We start from the raw sequence: 16,191 nt of genomic DNA on the forward strand, positions 1-16,191 counted from the left end.
CGGGAGAGGACAGTATAAATGTACGCAGGTACAGTAGAGCAGGCATAAGAGGACACACCTATAAAACCCTGCCATTCAACTGTGAAGAAGACCAAAGAGGTGGAGCTGGAGCTCAACACTTAGCTGGATGTGCTGGAAGCTGTTTTACATCCATACAGGTGAGTCTTATTCATTCATGGCAAGACAAAGTATATCATTCTGTTGTAGTTGAAAAAGTCAGCTACATTTTGATAACTTAGATAATCAGAGGCAATTTAGATGATCATCGGAAACTGTTATGAATCATTTATTTAAAGCACACAACTTTGACCAAATTTGCTTTAAATCTACAAAATATAATTGACTACAAATGTTAATTTTAGACCAACTTGAACCCTCTCTGAATAGTTTCCTAGGATTTGTGTGACATTATATTGAACATTTTATATCGTAATAATTTTAATGTTGTTCATCCCAAAATTGTACCAATTTATTCAAAAGGAGAGAAACTCTCAGGTTACGGAAATAAATTGAAACTAATACAAGTAATTTATACATAATATTTTACTGAACGTTACCGAATGAAAGTCAGGCACTGTTTTATGGTCAGATAGACAGATTTTCATAAAACTGACCCATACAAAATATGCCCAAACCTTTCAGGCAATCACTGCAAACAAATGATTTCTGTAACTCTCAATGAGAATCTGTCGATGGATATTTTTTCCCCCTCCTTGTGAAATTTCACCAGATGTCTCAAATTTGAAGGGTCTCTTCTTCAGATTGGATGTTTCACTCCTTCCACAGTTCCTTTATTTATGATTACCCCAAAGAGGCACTCTTATGTTCTCGTGCTGTTTTGCTGCATCCAGCACAGGGCGTCTTGAATTTGTGAAGATCTCAATAAAATCTCAACATTCTCAGGGCATACTGCCCACTGCTCAAAATTCTATACTCTATAACCATAATCAATGTTAGACTTATATTTATCAGATTAATGCTTTTATTTATTTTTTTCTTTCCAATGAGCATGTTGGATTTGTCTTTATTTAACATAAGGACACGACCAAGTTAGCATTTTTTTGTGTGAACTATTGCCACAAACTGTTGCTTTGTTGACTTGACTTGGCATTTTCTTTCCACTTTAGATACATAGATATTTTAACTAAAGTCCGCATTCGTTTTTTTAGGAACTCTGAGTTCGAAATAGACTAATCCACATTTCCTCGTCGAACTGTCATACAGCACATTAGTGAAATCTGAATATGTATTGCTAATAAATTATTGAGTATGTTTTTTTGTTTGTTCACCCCTGCAGTTGTTTTTCTGTATAATTGCAAATGAGAAAGGCTGCAGAGGGCAAAAAAAAAAAAAAAAAAAGAGCTTTGAAGGTTGATAAAAACAAAAACTCAACTGACTGTACAGTCTGTTTTGTACCAATTAAGGCTCACCGATACATTTCTGTGGAGGCATGCCTCAGCAGAAATAAGCACAGAGTTGTTTGGAAGCTTTTGTCAGCTAATTGAGGACGAAGTCATATCTTATCTGAACAGTTTGTTTTCTACCAAGGTATACATATTCATTCGAATGTGGGTTTTCTGCTTGAAGTTGAACTTTTCTCAAGTGTTCCTTCATTGGTTGATTTATCTGGCTCATTAGGCTGGGTAATGTTTTAAAGATACTGTTGGATTTATGCGATCCATTATGCCAACTAGGACTATCGGTCCGTGTTGCCAAACTGTTTCATGAATGAAATGACCCATGTGTTGATAATATCTTATTTGCTGTTTTCAAGGTTGTGGACTCGTAGAAAATGTTTGGCCCTTTCAGCAAACGTCTTCAGGACTATCTGGCTGAGCGAAAGCGTCGCCGGGCCAGGCTGGTGACCAAAGACGGCCACTGCAACATCGAATACGGAAACATCAAGTACAGCAAACATTTTGCTTTCCTGGCCGACTACTGGACCACATTCGTGGAGATCCGCTGGCGTTTTGTGCTTTTAGTCTTCATTGCAACTTTCACCCTGAGCTGGTTCATCTTCGGCCTGCTCTGGTACTGGATTGCTCGTAGTAATGGAGACCTGACGTGGCAGGAGCCCCCCGAGGACCATGCGCCTTGTGTTGATAATGTTGTCGGACTCACCACAGCTTTCCTGTACTCCCTTGAAACCCAAACAACCATTGGGTACGGTGGCCGAGCCCTGACTCCCGTTTGCCCCGGTGCTGTGGCCCTTATCATCATCCAGTCTCTCCTTGGCGCAGTCATCAACTGCTTCATGTGTGGAATCATTTTATCTAAAATCTCTTCACCTAAAAAGAGAGCAAAGACCATCTCATTCAGTGACATGGCTGTAATCAGCCCAAAGAACGGCGCGCTCTGCTTGTCAATACGAGTGGCCAATCTCCGAAAGACCCTCATGATAGGAAGTCAGATCTATGGCAAACTGCTGCGAACCACCCATACAGCAGATGGCGAGACAATAATCATGGACCAGGTGAACATTGAATTCATGGTAGACGCCGGAAAGGACAACCTGTTCTTTGTGTGTCCGCTCACACTTCGTCACGTCATCTGCAAGGGAAGCCCCTTCTTTGAGATGGCAGTGGACACGCTCCACAAGCAAGAGTTTGAGCTGGTCGTCTTCTTGGACTGTACCGCAGAGTCCACCAGCTCCTCCTGTCAAGTCCGGACTTCCTTCATTCCCCAGGAGATCATGTGGGGCTACAATTTCCTGCCCATCATCTCCCGAAGCAAAGAAGGTAAATACCGGGTGGATTTCTCCAACTTTTCCAAGGTGGTACCTGTGGCCACTGCGCATTGCGCCTACTGTTTCCACAACATCAAAGGGCACCACCACCACTCCAAAGATGGACTTGACAACCAAGGTTTTGAGGTGATTGATATCCATGATCCTGCAAGTATCACCAAGATGTAAAAGCACAGAGGCAGTGAACCATACACTCTGGTAGATGCCTCCTACCGCCCACTGTTGAACCCCTTAAGCATCCCAAAGGTTATTTGGGACAACCGCATGTACAGAAAATGTTAAGTGAAGGAAACCTCATTATCTTTCGGAAATGTATTGAACAATTGTAATTGCCACATTTATCACTGTCTATTGACCAAAGAACATGTTTTCCAAAGGGTTGCCATGTCATGGAAATTACTTGGTTGAAAAAGATGATTATAAGTCCTCGCTCAAGGATGATAATTTTACCTCAGGTTCTGCACATCGGATTTACTGAGGATCACGACGACTGTATTATTCTGTATGAATCTGTATGAATCTTACTTGAAGAACTTGTTTTGGGTGCCTTGTGAATGACAAAACAATATTAGTGGTTGTTGAATAATTCATATCTGCCATACACAAAGACATTTGGGCTCTTTGTTAGAAACATTAATCTATCCCAGCATTGGCACTCGCACAGGTTTAGTGTGGAACCTTCGAGTGATGGTGGAACCAAGTTCTCCTGAAACACTTAAAAATATGACTGCATGCAGTCTGACCTATTGAATGAAATCAAATTTGTTTTTTTGTATTTTATCTCAGGGGGGAAAGTGAATTTAAACAATTTTTACACTCAATAACGTTTGCCTCGCATTGTTCTCCACCTGAAATTAACATAACCAAAAAACGTCAGTGCCAGCCAACGACCCCCATTACGGATTTTCATCCAAACAAAATGAAGTTGTGAGAGCAAACAGATGAGCCAACATGTCAACAGAGAGAGCGCCACACTTACTGTCCCCTTCACTTCTCGTCATGTAATTGGAGGAGGCCAATGAAATATAGCGAGCAATGAGTGCACACGTTGTGATTTAGGGTATCAGCAAAAGTGACAATAATTTAATAAAAGTAGCAACAATTTAATACACAACAAGAACCAACACCCTGGTGACTAATATATTTAACGCTGCTTGCACAAAATAACGCACACTGTATGAATAAACTCAGTCACAGGAGCTAATCTGAAATGCAGCAAAACATGCTGGTAATGTCGCTTCTCCAGTGGCTCATTGTGAAGCCTCGATGACACAAAGTACTTTTGCTGTAGAATCAGCCAAAACCAGATTTTTTAAAAAAGGGATAGTGTACTTACTTCACCATTCTGGGCAGTAAAATAAATGACTTTATAGAAAATAATCAATTTGTTGATAAAACAAAATTAATTTGTTAATTTCTCATATGCATTTAAATACAATTAAAAAGGCATTTTGTCACCTGCTGTCGACTGAATTAAAATAATATCACTTATGCTAAGGGCTCAGGTAATCACGGCTGACCCATTGTGGTCATGTGACGTCCTTTCGTCTTTTATCAAGAGAGATATAAAGGTAGTATCTACCGGTGGGTTAAAAACGTAATAATAAAACGCATAAAAAAATGCATGCTATTGTAATTAAAAAATATTTAAAAAAATATGACACTATAGTATCATTCCACTCCAAGCACTCATGCTTACCATGGTGATTGTAAGGTTAGAGTACTCTGAGTGCTCTATGAGTATATACACATGTGGTTATAATAGTGGTGTCATATTGTCATGTTGTATAAGCTCACCATTCAAAACACACATACATTCACGCAACATTTGTTTGGCATATCTTCTCACCACAGAACTGGATAACATGCGCTGATGGCAGAGTTTATTTGCTCTTCTACATTTGTTTTAGTAGAGTGCTACAAAATGACTTTCACTAATATGGTTCACAAAATACAAAAAATGAGTATCACATTAAAAAAAAACTGCCAATAGGTGATGAGATCAATTTACCTTTTTCAACATTGAGCTCTTGTCAGGATCGGAATGGAGCAGGGCGACCAAATGCAGCTTGGACATGGGTTAATTGAGGGAAAAGGGAATTCGAATGGAGAATGAAGAGAAACAGACAGCGCACAAACTAACATAACGACCTAACCAAACCAACAACTGGACTGGCCGACAGACGGGCTAACAGAAACGGAACTGACCAACAAAGACGTCAAACAAGAAGACATCAACGGTCCGAAAGGGGAGCGAGGGGCAGACAGGACTTAAATACAAGACAGCTAAAGAGAGGCAAGTGAGGATGATTAACACTGATCATGAGCACACAGGAGGGGAGGGGTGAGCACACGGACAGAAACTATGACACCATCGGGGAAGAGTCGTGACAGCTCTGTAATCTTGAATCATTACATTTTCAAAATCACAATAATCTGTTTTTTGATTTGATTTGGAGAATGATCATACATTTATGCTCTTATTCTTCAACCACTGTGAGGTCAACCACATGATGAAAACTGAATACCGTAATTTTCGGACTATAAATCGCACCGGAGTATAAATCGCACCAACCATAAAATGCCCAAAAAAGTGAAAAAAAACATATATATATATGTATATAAGTCGCTCCTGAGTATAAATCGCCCCCCCACCCAAACTATGAAAAAAACCCGAGACTTATAGTCCGAAAATTACGGTAGTATTAATGTTTTTTAAATAAAAGAAATAATATCTGACTTTTGAAGTTAACCTGATGAGAATTGAAACATGTAGTCTATACTGCATACACATCTTACAACAGAATTAAATAGTTTGATGTATTTATATAATTTGAGCACAAGACTTTCTTGAACGCTTTCTTGAACGTCATTTGCAAGGCACACACAGACAATCAACCATTCACAACCATTCAGCTAATATTTGCAATAACAATAATGTTTAGAAGTTTGAGCATGTCTTATGATTTGCAATCATAGCATTATGTTTTTATTCATCAAGAAAAGCATGGGAACTTTCTTATGTACATAGAGATGCATATCTAGAGCATAATGGGCCCAATACAGTCCGCTTGATCTCAGTATTAAAACATTGCTGTGAAGTTTGATTGCTAGAACATCGCCTAAGAATGCATTAGACACACCCACTGATATAAGAGTTGCTAAATGTGTATATGTTGTGTAGAATTTCACTAGCGTCTTTCCATAATCTGTTTGTGGATGTACTTTTAAAATACCTTGTCAGATAAGACTTGATCATCATTGAGCAAGACGAAGGCTACAAAGCCTAATGGCTGTTTTATGTTTTTGAAAAATGTGCCTCACAATAAACAACAAGTATTAATAAAATAGTCACCTTGGTCCATGTGGAAAAAAAGTTTCACAAACTTGAGGCCAATTGTTCTCAAAATGAAAAGTGGCTGTGTTGCCATGGAAACAGGCTAAATGCACTTGTAGGTATCACGAGAGGTAAAAACATTTATTTCTCACATTTTCCTATACAAAAGCCCTTTTTCCTATACAACATTTTTGAAAAGGTACGACTTCATACATGCTGGAATGACAATAATATAATAATAATAATAACAATACTTATAATTGATTAATTGTACAATTATACACACACACCTACACACACACACACGCACGCACACGCACACACACACAAACACACACATATAGTAGTACATGAAGTAGTATAGAGGCATGTTCAGGGTGCATTAGAAATTTCCCTTTTTATTTCAGGTGGAAGCTGATGGATGTTAATACCATTTTCATTCATTTACATACAATATCTCAATATCCACCAATTTTTTCGGACTATTCGACTTCAACGGTGATTAAAGAACTGTCCTAATCACATGTTGCAGACAGCGTTAAATGGTCCCTGTTATTGGATTCAAGCAGTCACTTGTGTTTGGGAGAAGGCTTAGCTTGTGTACACAAAGGCACTTGGGATGTTACACAATCTCATACAAAATAATTACAATAAGAAATAATAATAAAAAAGCTAAAAATGTATTGCCCAAATGTACAAATATAAAAACGCTTAAAATGCTGAAAAAACTACTGAGCAGAAATGGACTTCAAAGATTTGTATTTTTTTTTTTGACCGAGGTCAACTCGTATTAATTCTCTTGTCTCTTTTTAATACTGTGTCACATATGAAAATAACTCTGCATAATTTATACAGTAAGTTGCTTTAATGCCTAGTTGACTGATGCATATAAAATAATAAAAAATAGGTCTGACAAACGCACAGCGTTTGCGAATCTGAGGAATTCCTTGTTTCAACTCGTCATATTTTAAATTGGTTTTGTTCTCCGATAACCTTAGTCCAACGTCATTTACTTTCAAGTGTCTGCTTCACTTACTGGTCATGGAGTGCATTTGCTCTTTAGCGCCTATGCACCTGAAGATGAACATGTGATGATATTACATGAGGAGGAAGTCCATGTGCATGTTTATCTGGCCTTTAGATCAGTGAGAAACTAACATTCAAGCATACATGCTGCTCTCAAACTAGGATCCAGCCCTGGTAATATGCAACTTGACACTGTTGACTAACACAAAAAATTGAGAAAGCCATTTCGCAGTGTGACCTACAGGATCCTGACTTGCCCAAAAAAGAGAAGAGATGCAGTGGCAGTCATTAAACAAATCAAGAATTGTCAGATTTCTCATCAGGGAATGTTTTGAGCAGTTAAAGAATGATGCAAACACTTCAATTTTACTGGAATGCATTATTCTAGATTTACTGTCTTGTTGGACTTTATCACCACGATGAAACCAAGACAAGGACTTTACGTATTTTAGAATGACAAAAACTATTCAAATTAATGGCCTTGGTCATTACTTGTTTGTTTCCTTGTTTACAAAATGAAACCACCTGACAATCTTTGGTTTGAAATCCTCCTTTAAGACACAAACTGAACAACATTCACATTAATACTGACACGGTGGAGAGACAAAACATGGCTTCGAGGCGACAACGCAGTAAACTTTTAATAGCCGAGTGTGTCGAACTGGGTTGACTTGTTGCAAAATTGTTTCAATTACGCGTTGACTCGGCTTCCTCAGCACAAGAGAGCTGTACACACGGCCTGTCATCAACTCCGCACGCAATGCAGAAAGCATTTAAAGTACAACTGGCAGTTCAGCAGACATACAGCGCTTGCTTCCTCGCTATTGGACTCTTCTCCTGCCTTCCAGTTTGGAGGATAAATTAAATTGTGAATGGCATATTCCAGTTGCCAACTTTCATTCATAGGCGAGAAAGGTCCATATTGTGTGTGTGTTGAGTTTGGTGGTGGTGGTGTGTGTGGGGTGGGCTCCATCTTTTCCAGCAAATTCCAGTAGACTCTCTACACACACATAAAATGATACAGGTGGATGAGCAGAGGCGCTGGAAAAAAAGATGAAGGCTTCGATGTGGTGGGAATTACAAACCCCGACAAGGTTGTAGATGGTGGAAAGAGCAGATGCTTTCAAGCGTAATGGCGGTAATGTACTCGGGAGGATGGAGATTGAGACCCGTAAATAAAGGGCCATGTCTGGACTGAGGAGCCAAACATGATTGCTCTTCTGTTCTCAGGCTTTGGCTTGGCAAACGTTTTGGAGAAGAACTCGGTGCAGCTTTTAGGAGGATGTGGAAGATAAAGGCACATGTCCAAAAGATCAAGTCTTCTTAAGATAAGTAGTATTCCATTTTGGACCATAGCATCCAGTTGTTTCAAAAATCTTAACAAATATAAAATCATCTCTTTCGATTTCCTCTTCATTGCCTTCTTTGGGGTATAGCGTCATTGGGAGTACAGGTCAGCAATGGCGGGCATGGCTAGTGGGCGGTTAGATAGAGGTGTTTAATAGTAACTGCCCAGATGGGAAGGCACGTGCGTATTCGGGTGGCGGGGGACGTTAGGGTTGGGGTAGATGCCGGCGGTGGGCGAGCTCCAGTATGGAGCAGTTGGTCCGAAGAAGTTGGAGGAGGTAACCGGCATGGACGGAGGGTGAGGGGAGACGAAGTTGACCTTCTGCTGGTGGCTGTGGTAAGAAGGGACGTAGGCTAGGTCCGAGGGGTACTTGTACATGGACGACTCGGTGGGATGCGGCTGCAGCGCCTGGGCGATGCCGTGGAAGTCAAACTTATAAGCGTAGCGCTTGCCGTGCACTTTGGTCATGATGTTTTTATCGTAGTAGTAGCGTAGCGCCCGGCTCAGTTTGTCGTAGTTCATATTGGGTTTGCTCTTGCGCTCGCCCCAGCGTCGCGCCACCTCGTCCGGGTCCGTCATCTTGAACTCGCCGTTGGTGCCCTCCCAGGTGATACAGCCGGCGTTGGCGCTGTCCGACAAGAGCTCCAAGAGGAACTGCCAAAGTTGGATCTGACCTGAACCTGACGAGCAGAAGAAGAGGAGGCATTGTTGAATGAGAGAGGCACTAAAAATGTTTTCAAACGTGTTAAGCAACATTCTTACCAGGATTGGCTAAGCGACTACTGGTGGGACCAAGTATTTGGTAAGGATCTGTGAACAGAAGCAGACACCTTATGCTCATGAAAGGGACTCTGACCTGTACTAGTTGGCATAGAACAGAGGGAGTGAAAGAATACACGTGGGAGGATAACAGACTCTTAACAGATATTGGACTGAAAGCAGGAGAGATATTTTCCTTCCAAGGTAGATTCCGCCATGAAAATAGATTCTCCCCCCCAACAATTTCACATTGCCAAGTAACTGTGAAAGGGCTTTATTAGTACAAAAGAGGTTCTTGGGGCATTTTCTAGTCAACGGCAAGGTGCCGAAAGTCGTTGCAATAGATACATTGAGTAGCCGGGTTAACATTCCCCTGTGTTATACACAGAAAGAGCATATCCCCAAAAGAAAATGTTATCTAAATCTATTTTCATGCCTATATGTGAAAGATAGACAGCGATAGCTCCGGATCCAGAACAACCCTTTTTTTAATTAAATGCAAAATTACTTGTCAATTTGAGGGAGGTGTTTGAAGATAAGAAAATTAAGGAAAACACATATAAAGGATTCTGCCACAGATGAAAAAAAACCCCTTAAATTTGGCTCACTTTACTTGGCTCAAACCTGGCTCAGTTCAAAAACAATTTACTAATTTATAGGGGTTGCTACAGTGATGGCCAAAAAAAGAGATTAACAAATGATACCTGGTTGAGCTCTGGGCTGCTCAGCAGTCTTGGTCACATTCTGAGTTCCCACTGGAGAGCCTGGCGATAGAAGGAGAGATCGACAAAGAAATCTTTACTGGCGACACATTGACTTCCTGCCTTGGAGAAAGCGGCAGCAGCTATCGGCTAGACTCTCTAACATCTATGAACTGAGTTTTGCAGTGCTTTTAGTCCTCACCTTTGGCACTGTGCATGTTGTTTGACCATCCCGTCCGTCGTACAGCATCATATGAAGGGTCTAAAAAAAAATGGAGGGCAACATTTAAACCATGTCTAAAATACATTGATAACGGGAAGGTCTATTTCTTTGCAATGTGCTAGCCTGTTACAGTGTGAGTTTCATTTACTGTATTTATAGACTTTTGTGTGTGCCAACTCCTCTGCAAGGGTGCCAGAGTTGATCCGACAAAGAGAAATATATTAATGAATCACAGGGGGGGGAAGGAAACTTGGCCCTAAATGTAGTATTCATCAAAGCAAATGTTTGCTTAAGGCTGTTTTTTCCCTTTTTAAAAATGAAGTTCACAGAGGCCCCAACATCCTGGGGGCCCTCAGAAATTGTTCAGGATAAAATTCAAATGTATTTTACTTAAAAGATGAATACAATTGAACATATTTTCTTTAAAACAATGTAACATTATGCTCACTTTGAACATTTAGTACATAATTCAGTGATTGTTACTGGTATGTGTACTACACTTTGAGAATCAATGCTCGCTCTATAGTCATATTATAATTCCATTGTCAACATTCACAATGCTTTATCCTCCTTGTACGTAGTGACAATACAGTATATCATTGCCGTGTACCAGATTATTTATCCAGTACCGACAGCACATTAATCAATCGTTGCGAATGCGACTAAAGTGCCTCTTGACAGGATATCTGTCCGTGGCAGTGTTGTTGTTTTTGGCACACAGGGATGATTGTGGGACACTGTTAGACAACGATTACAGACTACCGGGCACCTTGCGACGGCCCTCACCACAAATAAAAAGCAAACTAACGGGCAAAGTTCACAGTTCCACGTGTGGCGCGTTCACTTCCTCCCTTCATGAAAGTTTGACAAATGGCCAACCCTGGCTCATTTTTGCGTGGATTTTGCTGTGTATCTGGAGGGCCTCCAAGAACAATCAGTCACCCTGACACAAACAGGTAAAACAGAGGATGTGATGATCCCCACGGCTGAGTCTCAAAGACACACTCGTAGTGCAACTGGCCAGCACTTTTGATGGCTATTATTCTCACAGCTCAAACAGTTGCCAGAACACACAGAATTGTAAAGTGTTTGGCAGCCTCACATTTTTTCTTCTTTTTTTTTCTATTAGCAATTCAAATCAGTTGTGCTTCTCCCACAAGGCAATAGAGGTGTAAGTGTGATGACAGAGGTCGCGACTGGGATTCGCACGCTGTTTTCAAGGTCAAGAGGCAATCCCTTTTCCCATTAGTGAAGCAGAATGTTTAAAAAGCTCTCAAGTTGACATGGCTAAATTTTATATGAATGTTTGTGTGTGTGTGTGTGTGTGTGTAGGGAGTTCAAAAGACCCCAAAACCAGAAATGATGTAAGAATAAAGTATTATTACAGTATATGAATATGTTTATAACCAGGGTTTATAGTTATTTTATTACGAACATAAGCATTGAAAATCATTCAGCCCGCACCAGTGAAGGTCATCATCCTCATTCTCATCCTCATGCCATTCTTCTCAGACCCCTAACTACTGTGCGGTATTGCCCTCTTGTGGACAGAAATATATTGAGAGCTCGACAAACAAACCAGCATCTGCTTACAACTGCAGCCAACTGTAATAAATAAAATGCAAGTCTTTGATATCATGCTCAACTCCGAAGGTTTCATTCACAAGTTCAAAAACCTTTTAAGAAGGATATTTTATTATATACGTATATTGTTGAGGCCTCTAAATGGGAAAATATATGCTGCAGAGTAATCTTTTCATCTCATCAATTATTTTCCACATATTAAACATTTAAAACCCTAAAATATTCCACCAAAGGGCCCATTTCAGGGGGTGATATTCAAAGTGTAGTAAAATGGAAATTGAGAGCGCAGATATAAGCATGAAGGCAATGGATATTAACTTGCAAAAAGTCATTAGAATGATGAAAAGTTGGGGCGGGGGGGGGGGGGGGGGGGCGAAACGGGACAAAGAACAAGCAGCCTGCCGTGGCTGAGAGGTTGTCAGGTCCAATCTGGTGCAGGCTGAGGAGCAGCGAGTCCTCGGAGACTTGTGTTTCCTGCCTACCTCGCCTGTAGACAACCTCTCTTTGTTTTACTGGCCCTTTCTCCTCCCTCCCCACCTCTTCACTCTAACCACCACAGGCGACCCCCCCCCCCCCCCCCCCCCCCAAAAAAAAAGCAGCAACACACTCGACAGCACCTTGAAAGGAACTTCGCAAGGTCTGCTCCATCTACATGCAAAGAAGATGGCCGATAGAAATAAGAGACGGGAAGAAATAAATCTTCAATGAGAAGCAAATATTGGAAAAGAGGACTAACTGTTTGGAATTTAGAAGGAAAACAATAATAATGAACTTCCTGGTTAGGACAGGCCGAACTCATACATACTTTGGAGGGTTATTGATATCAATTTAAAGTGGTTGCCTTCACCACCAAAACAGTGAGTCTAAAGAAAGAAGTAGCGACACTTCAGAAAGTGTGACACCGCAATCTACTTTTGTAACTCTTGTTTCTGTGGAGTTCACCACAGCGAGAGGTTGCGAGAGGGGAGCGAAAGCACAGAAGGAGAAGCAGCAGATGTAAAGCACACACACACAAAAACGATGTGGGGGCAATGCAGAGCGAGCCAGCCACGCAGACGTCGACCCAAGAGCGCAACCCCAAAATTGCCTCCCCCACTCTCTCCCACCTCCCTCATTTTTCCAGGCATTGCTCTGACTGTGACTCGAGCCAGTTTCCACTCATGTCTGGGGTGTGGTGCGCGCTCCTGGGAGACTTTGGACTGTGCGACCAGTTAGTCAAAACAAGGCCAGAGTGCTAGACAGAGAAGGCGAGAAAGGTGGTGGAAATACTTGATATGAGAGAGACGAGGGAGAGAGGGAGAGAGAGAGAGAGAGAGAGAGAGAGAGAGAGAGAGAGAGAGAGAGAGACATCACTGTGCTACCCACTGACATTCACCCTCCTCTGTGTTGTAGTCTATTGCACATCAGTAAATTGCTACAGTGAACATTTTATTTCACCTACTTGTAGGTTACTTAAAAATACATCCATTTAAGTCTTTGTATTTTCGAAATTAAAGCCAAATTTAAATTATCCACATGTAGTAAATAAGTGAGAATAAATGGCATAGAAAATTCCTGGATGGACTATTTCTATCATGTTTAAAAATATTAATGATTAAAAACGGACTAAAATTCTTCTCAGTGATAACTTATGTACACTACACATGTAAATTAAGGTCACATCTAACTATTATTAATTAATTTTGATTTTAATTGATTTCTAATATATATATATACACACATACGCACACACACGCACACACACGCACACACACACAACATCACACGTTTTTGGATCATGATACTAAATTTAGAAAAAGCTGGTCAAAAGCAATGTAGCTTGTTAAAAGGAGGCATGCAGAAAGCCACACGTGCACACGCATGCCAATCCACAACGAGACGGATTTTAAACACACACACTCAGACGCAATAGCACTGACGCACAGACACACCCTTTCCTTGCTGCTACATTCCGCGTTTCATACGCTGTCTTTTATTCATAACATTGCATTTTACACCGCAGTGTCTGGGCCAGATTAAGGGTTGTCTCCAGCGGGATGCTCGTGCTTACTCAACCCCAAAGAGTCTGCAAAGTATTTGGCTCCTCTCGAATGGCAATATGAACATGAACATCTGGCAGCGCTGATCTGTGAAACTGTCCGGTAAAGCCTGATCCTGGAGCTAACTTTGTTGGCCTCACATTTTTATGACATATTGAAACAAAACTTTGTAATTGTCTACCATAGAAAATATTACAAACAAAAAGGCACACTGGCTGCTGGACGCTTCATTTTGCCCCTCAAACTATTTTTTACAAATCCAATAAAAAAGTCTTCAAGCATCTGTAAGCATTCCCAAATTGCCTTAATTGTACACTTGATCCTTAAATATAATGCACAAAGATCTTGAAAAGTCTACAAACAACAATGTTATATTTTCCCTTGGAATCTTTACAAATTTGTTCAATTTGTGTTAATGATTGTTGATCATTGGACTAGAATCTGTCCCCATACTCACAAAATTTAAAAACAGCAAGCTAGAGCATGAGTAGTTCTAGGTAGGTCGCATTATTTCAGGGTCATTAGGGTTCGAGCATATTACACATTTGTAGCCACAATTTTTTCGCTGGGTGGAGGCTGAGCATTGGCTAAAGAATGGATCACATGTATGTACTGTATATTCAGAGTCGGGCGGCTCATAATAGTCACCTCTTGTGAAAGGGAAATGCTCTCGAAGGGAGTGACCCGCTATTCGTGCCAGTCCAAATACCTGGTGCTGAGAAGCAGGAAGGCCGGGTCGAGGGGTGACCGAGCAGAATCTTATCTGGCCTTCCCAATGTACTGTATAGAACCCTTGCGACATTAGCCGGATAGCGCTCGCCGCCTGGGGCAGATAACGTGTCCGTGGGCATTCTCGGACACTTATCAGACGCAGAGTTTCCTCTTTTCCTGCCTTGATGGGCCTCTCATCCTGCTTGTCGCGCTATCATTGTTATTGCAGTGCGCTTTTGCTCCTCTGGTGGTGACACCATATACCTGATGTAAAGGATGTGTAGCTTTCTTTACGAAATGGGAGTTTCGGCCATGTTTGCGTTGTGTCAGCACAGTAATGTTTGTAGAGTGAAAAGGTATCCGTAGGAAGTCGCTCTGGGCGTTGTCCTAAAAGGCTTAGTTCAGCTTCTCGCTATGATTTTGTTGGAAAGATGGTTCAACTCGGTTCATTTTGAATTTTTTTCAGAAAATTGCCTCTGGCGTCGAACACAGTTGTCATGCATACCGCAAAAAACATCAGTTTAATCTGCTAAGAAAGATTTTTTTCTTGGGTTTTTGTGACGGTACTTCAAGTAGGATGTCCAACAAACAGTGTGCAGAGAAGATAAGATAAGTTACTTGTATTTAGAGCAGTAAGCATCAGCTGTGTTTTCTCTTCATCTTATTATAATTTGCATGGGAATTAAGGACAAATATGACGCATAACACACATCTGCAGCAGGAAAGAAAGCTGGTGCTTTTTTTTGTCTTTTTGCAAAAACAATAGTTCAAAGCGTACGCTAGTGTCCCCAAGGTTTTATGACGCCAACAGTTTTTAAGAGGCATATAAATTGAATGTTGACCATCCCAGGTCACATAGTGATATTAGATTTAAACAGTGTAGACTTTTTATATCCACTGGGCCTAATGTTTCCAAAAAGATGCAAAACATCCGTTTTAAACCATCACATGTAGCCAATCATTCTTCTTGACGGTACACATTGTTGCCTCAGCACCTGTCACTGATGCATATCCACCTCATGCCACTCGCCTCGTTTCCACAATCACTGCATTCACAGTCTGTCTTCACCCTGCCTGCTGTGGATGGAACTCATAAGCAGGCCACTTTTTAGCTCCTTGTTAATATGCTCCTATTCTCTCCAAGATGGCTTGTCTCATTTTGACACACAAAAGCTACACCTGCCGCCTGAGCTTGTTACAAAAGCGAGCATGAAAAGTGCTTTGGACTCCCACATGCAATTTGCTGACATCGACTTCCCCTATTCTCCTACTTTTTCTCTTTTTTTTATTTGTAGCTCACATCACTTTTCCATTTATAATTAGAAACATGGATTTCAAACAGAAACAGGAACAAGAATTGCTCTTACCCTCTTTGGCAGCCAGACGTGGGGACGGGTCTGTGTGTGATGCGGTGGTGTAGGATAATGACGAGCTACCTGGAAGGAGACCACATTTTAATGGCATTAAAAGCTTAGAAAAACTGAAAATTAACAACTTTTAAAAGTTTTTAAAGATTGAATTTACAATTAAACTGGGAAATTTTTATGATGAGGGCCTGCAGCTACCACTGGCAGGATTTAAATTCAGTCCATCATGAATTTTTTAAAGCAATTCATGAACACTCGTATCTGGTTTGAGCATTTTGACATAGGCTTTCAAATTTTTTTTATACAATTTTGAAGAACGACGTGGAAGAAAACGGCACGGTAGGGCACTG

At 40.8% G+C, this 16,191-nt stretch overlaps 2 protein-coding genes across 10 annotated transcripts in view; one reads left to right on the plus strand and one right to left on the minus strand.

The window, feature by feature from the left end:
* Positions 1-6,122, plus strand: LOC133155993 (ATP-sensitive inward rectifier potassium channel 1-like). The gene is made up of 2 exons (XM_061281716.1): positions 1-158; positions 1,775-6,122. Exon 2 carries the CDS (start codon positions 1,793-1,795, stop codon positions 2,912-2,914), a length of 1,122 nt encoding a protein of 373 aa, XP_061137700.1. The 5' UTR covers positions 1-158; positions 1,775-1,792; the 3' UTR covers positions 2,915-6,122.
* Positions 6,123-6,454: 332 nt separating this feature from the next.
* Positions 6,455-16,191, minus strand: part of fli1 (Fli-1 proto-oncogene, ETS transcription factor) — a 29,158-nt gene continuing 19,421 nt past the window's right edge. For all 9 annotated transcript variants that reach the window (XM_061281695.1, XM_061281701.1, XM_061281702.1 and 6 more), the window contains 5 exons: positions 15,842-15,910; positions 10,120-10,179; positions 9,921-9,980; positions 9,220-9,267; positions 6,455-9,137 (listed from right to left, as the gene is read on the minus strand). In XM_061281695.1, coding sequence (XP_061137679.1) covers positions 8,608-9,137; positions 9,220-9,267; positions 9,921-9,980; positions 10,120-10,179; positions 15,842-15,910 — 767 coding nt within the window. In that variant the 3' untranslated portion in view covers positions 6,455-8,607. The remainder of the gene's footprint in view (positions 9,138-9,219; positions 9,268-9,920; positions 9,981-10,119; positions 10,180-15,841; positions 15,911-16,191) is intronic.

The sequence above is a fragment of the Syngnathus typhle genome, linkage group LG6, assembly GCF_033458585.1.
Source record: "Syngnathus typhle isolate RoL2023-S1 ecotype Sweden linkage group LG6, RoL_Styp_1.0, whole genome shotgun sequence".
NCBI lineage: Eukaryota > Metazoa > Chordata > Actinopteri > Syngnathiformes > Syngnathidae > Syngnathus > Syngnathus typhle.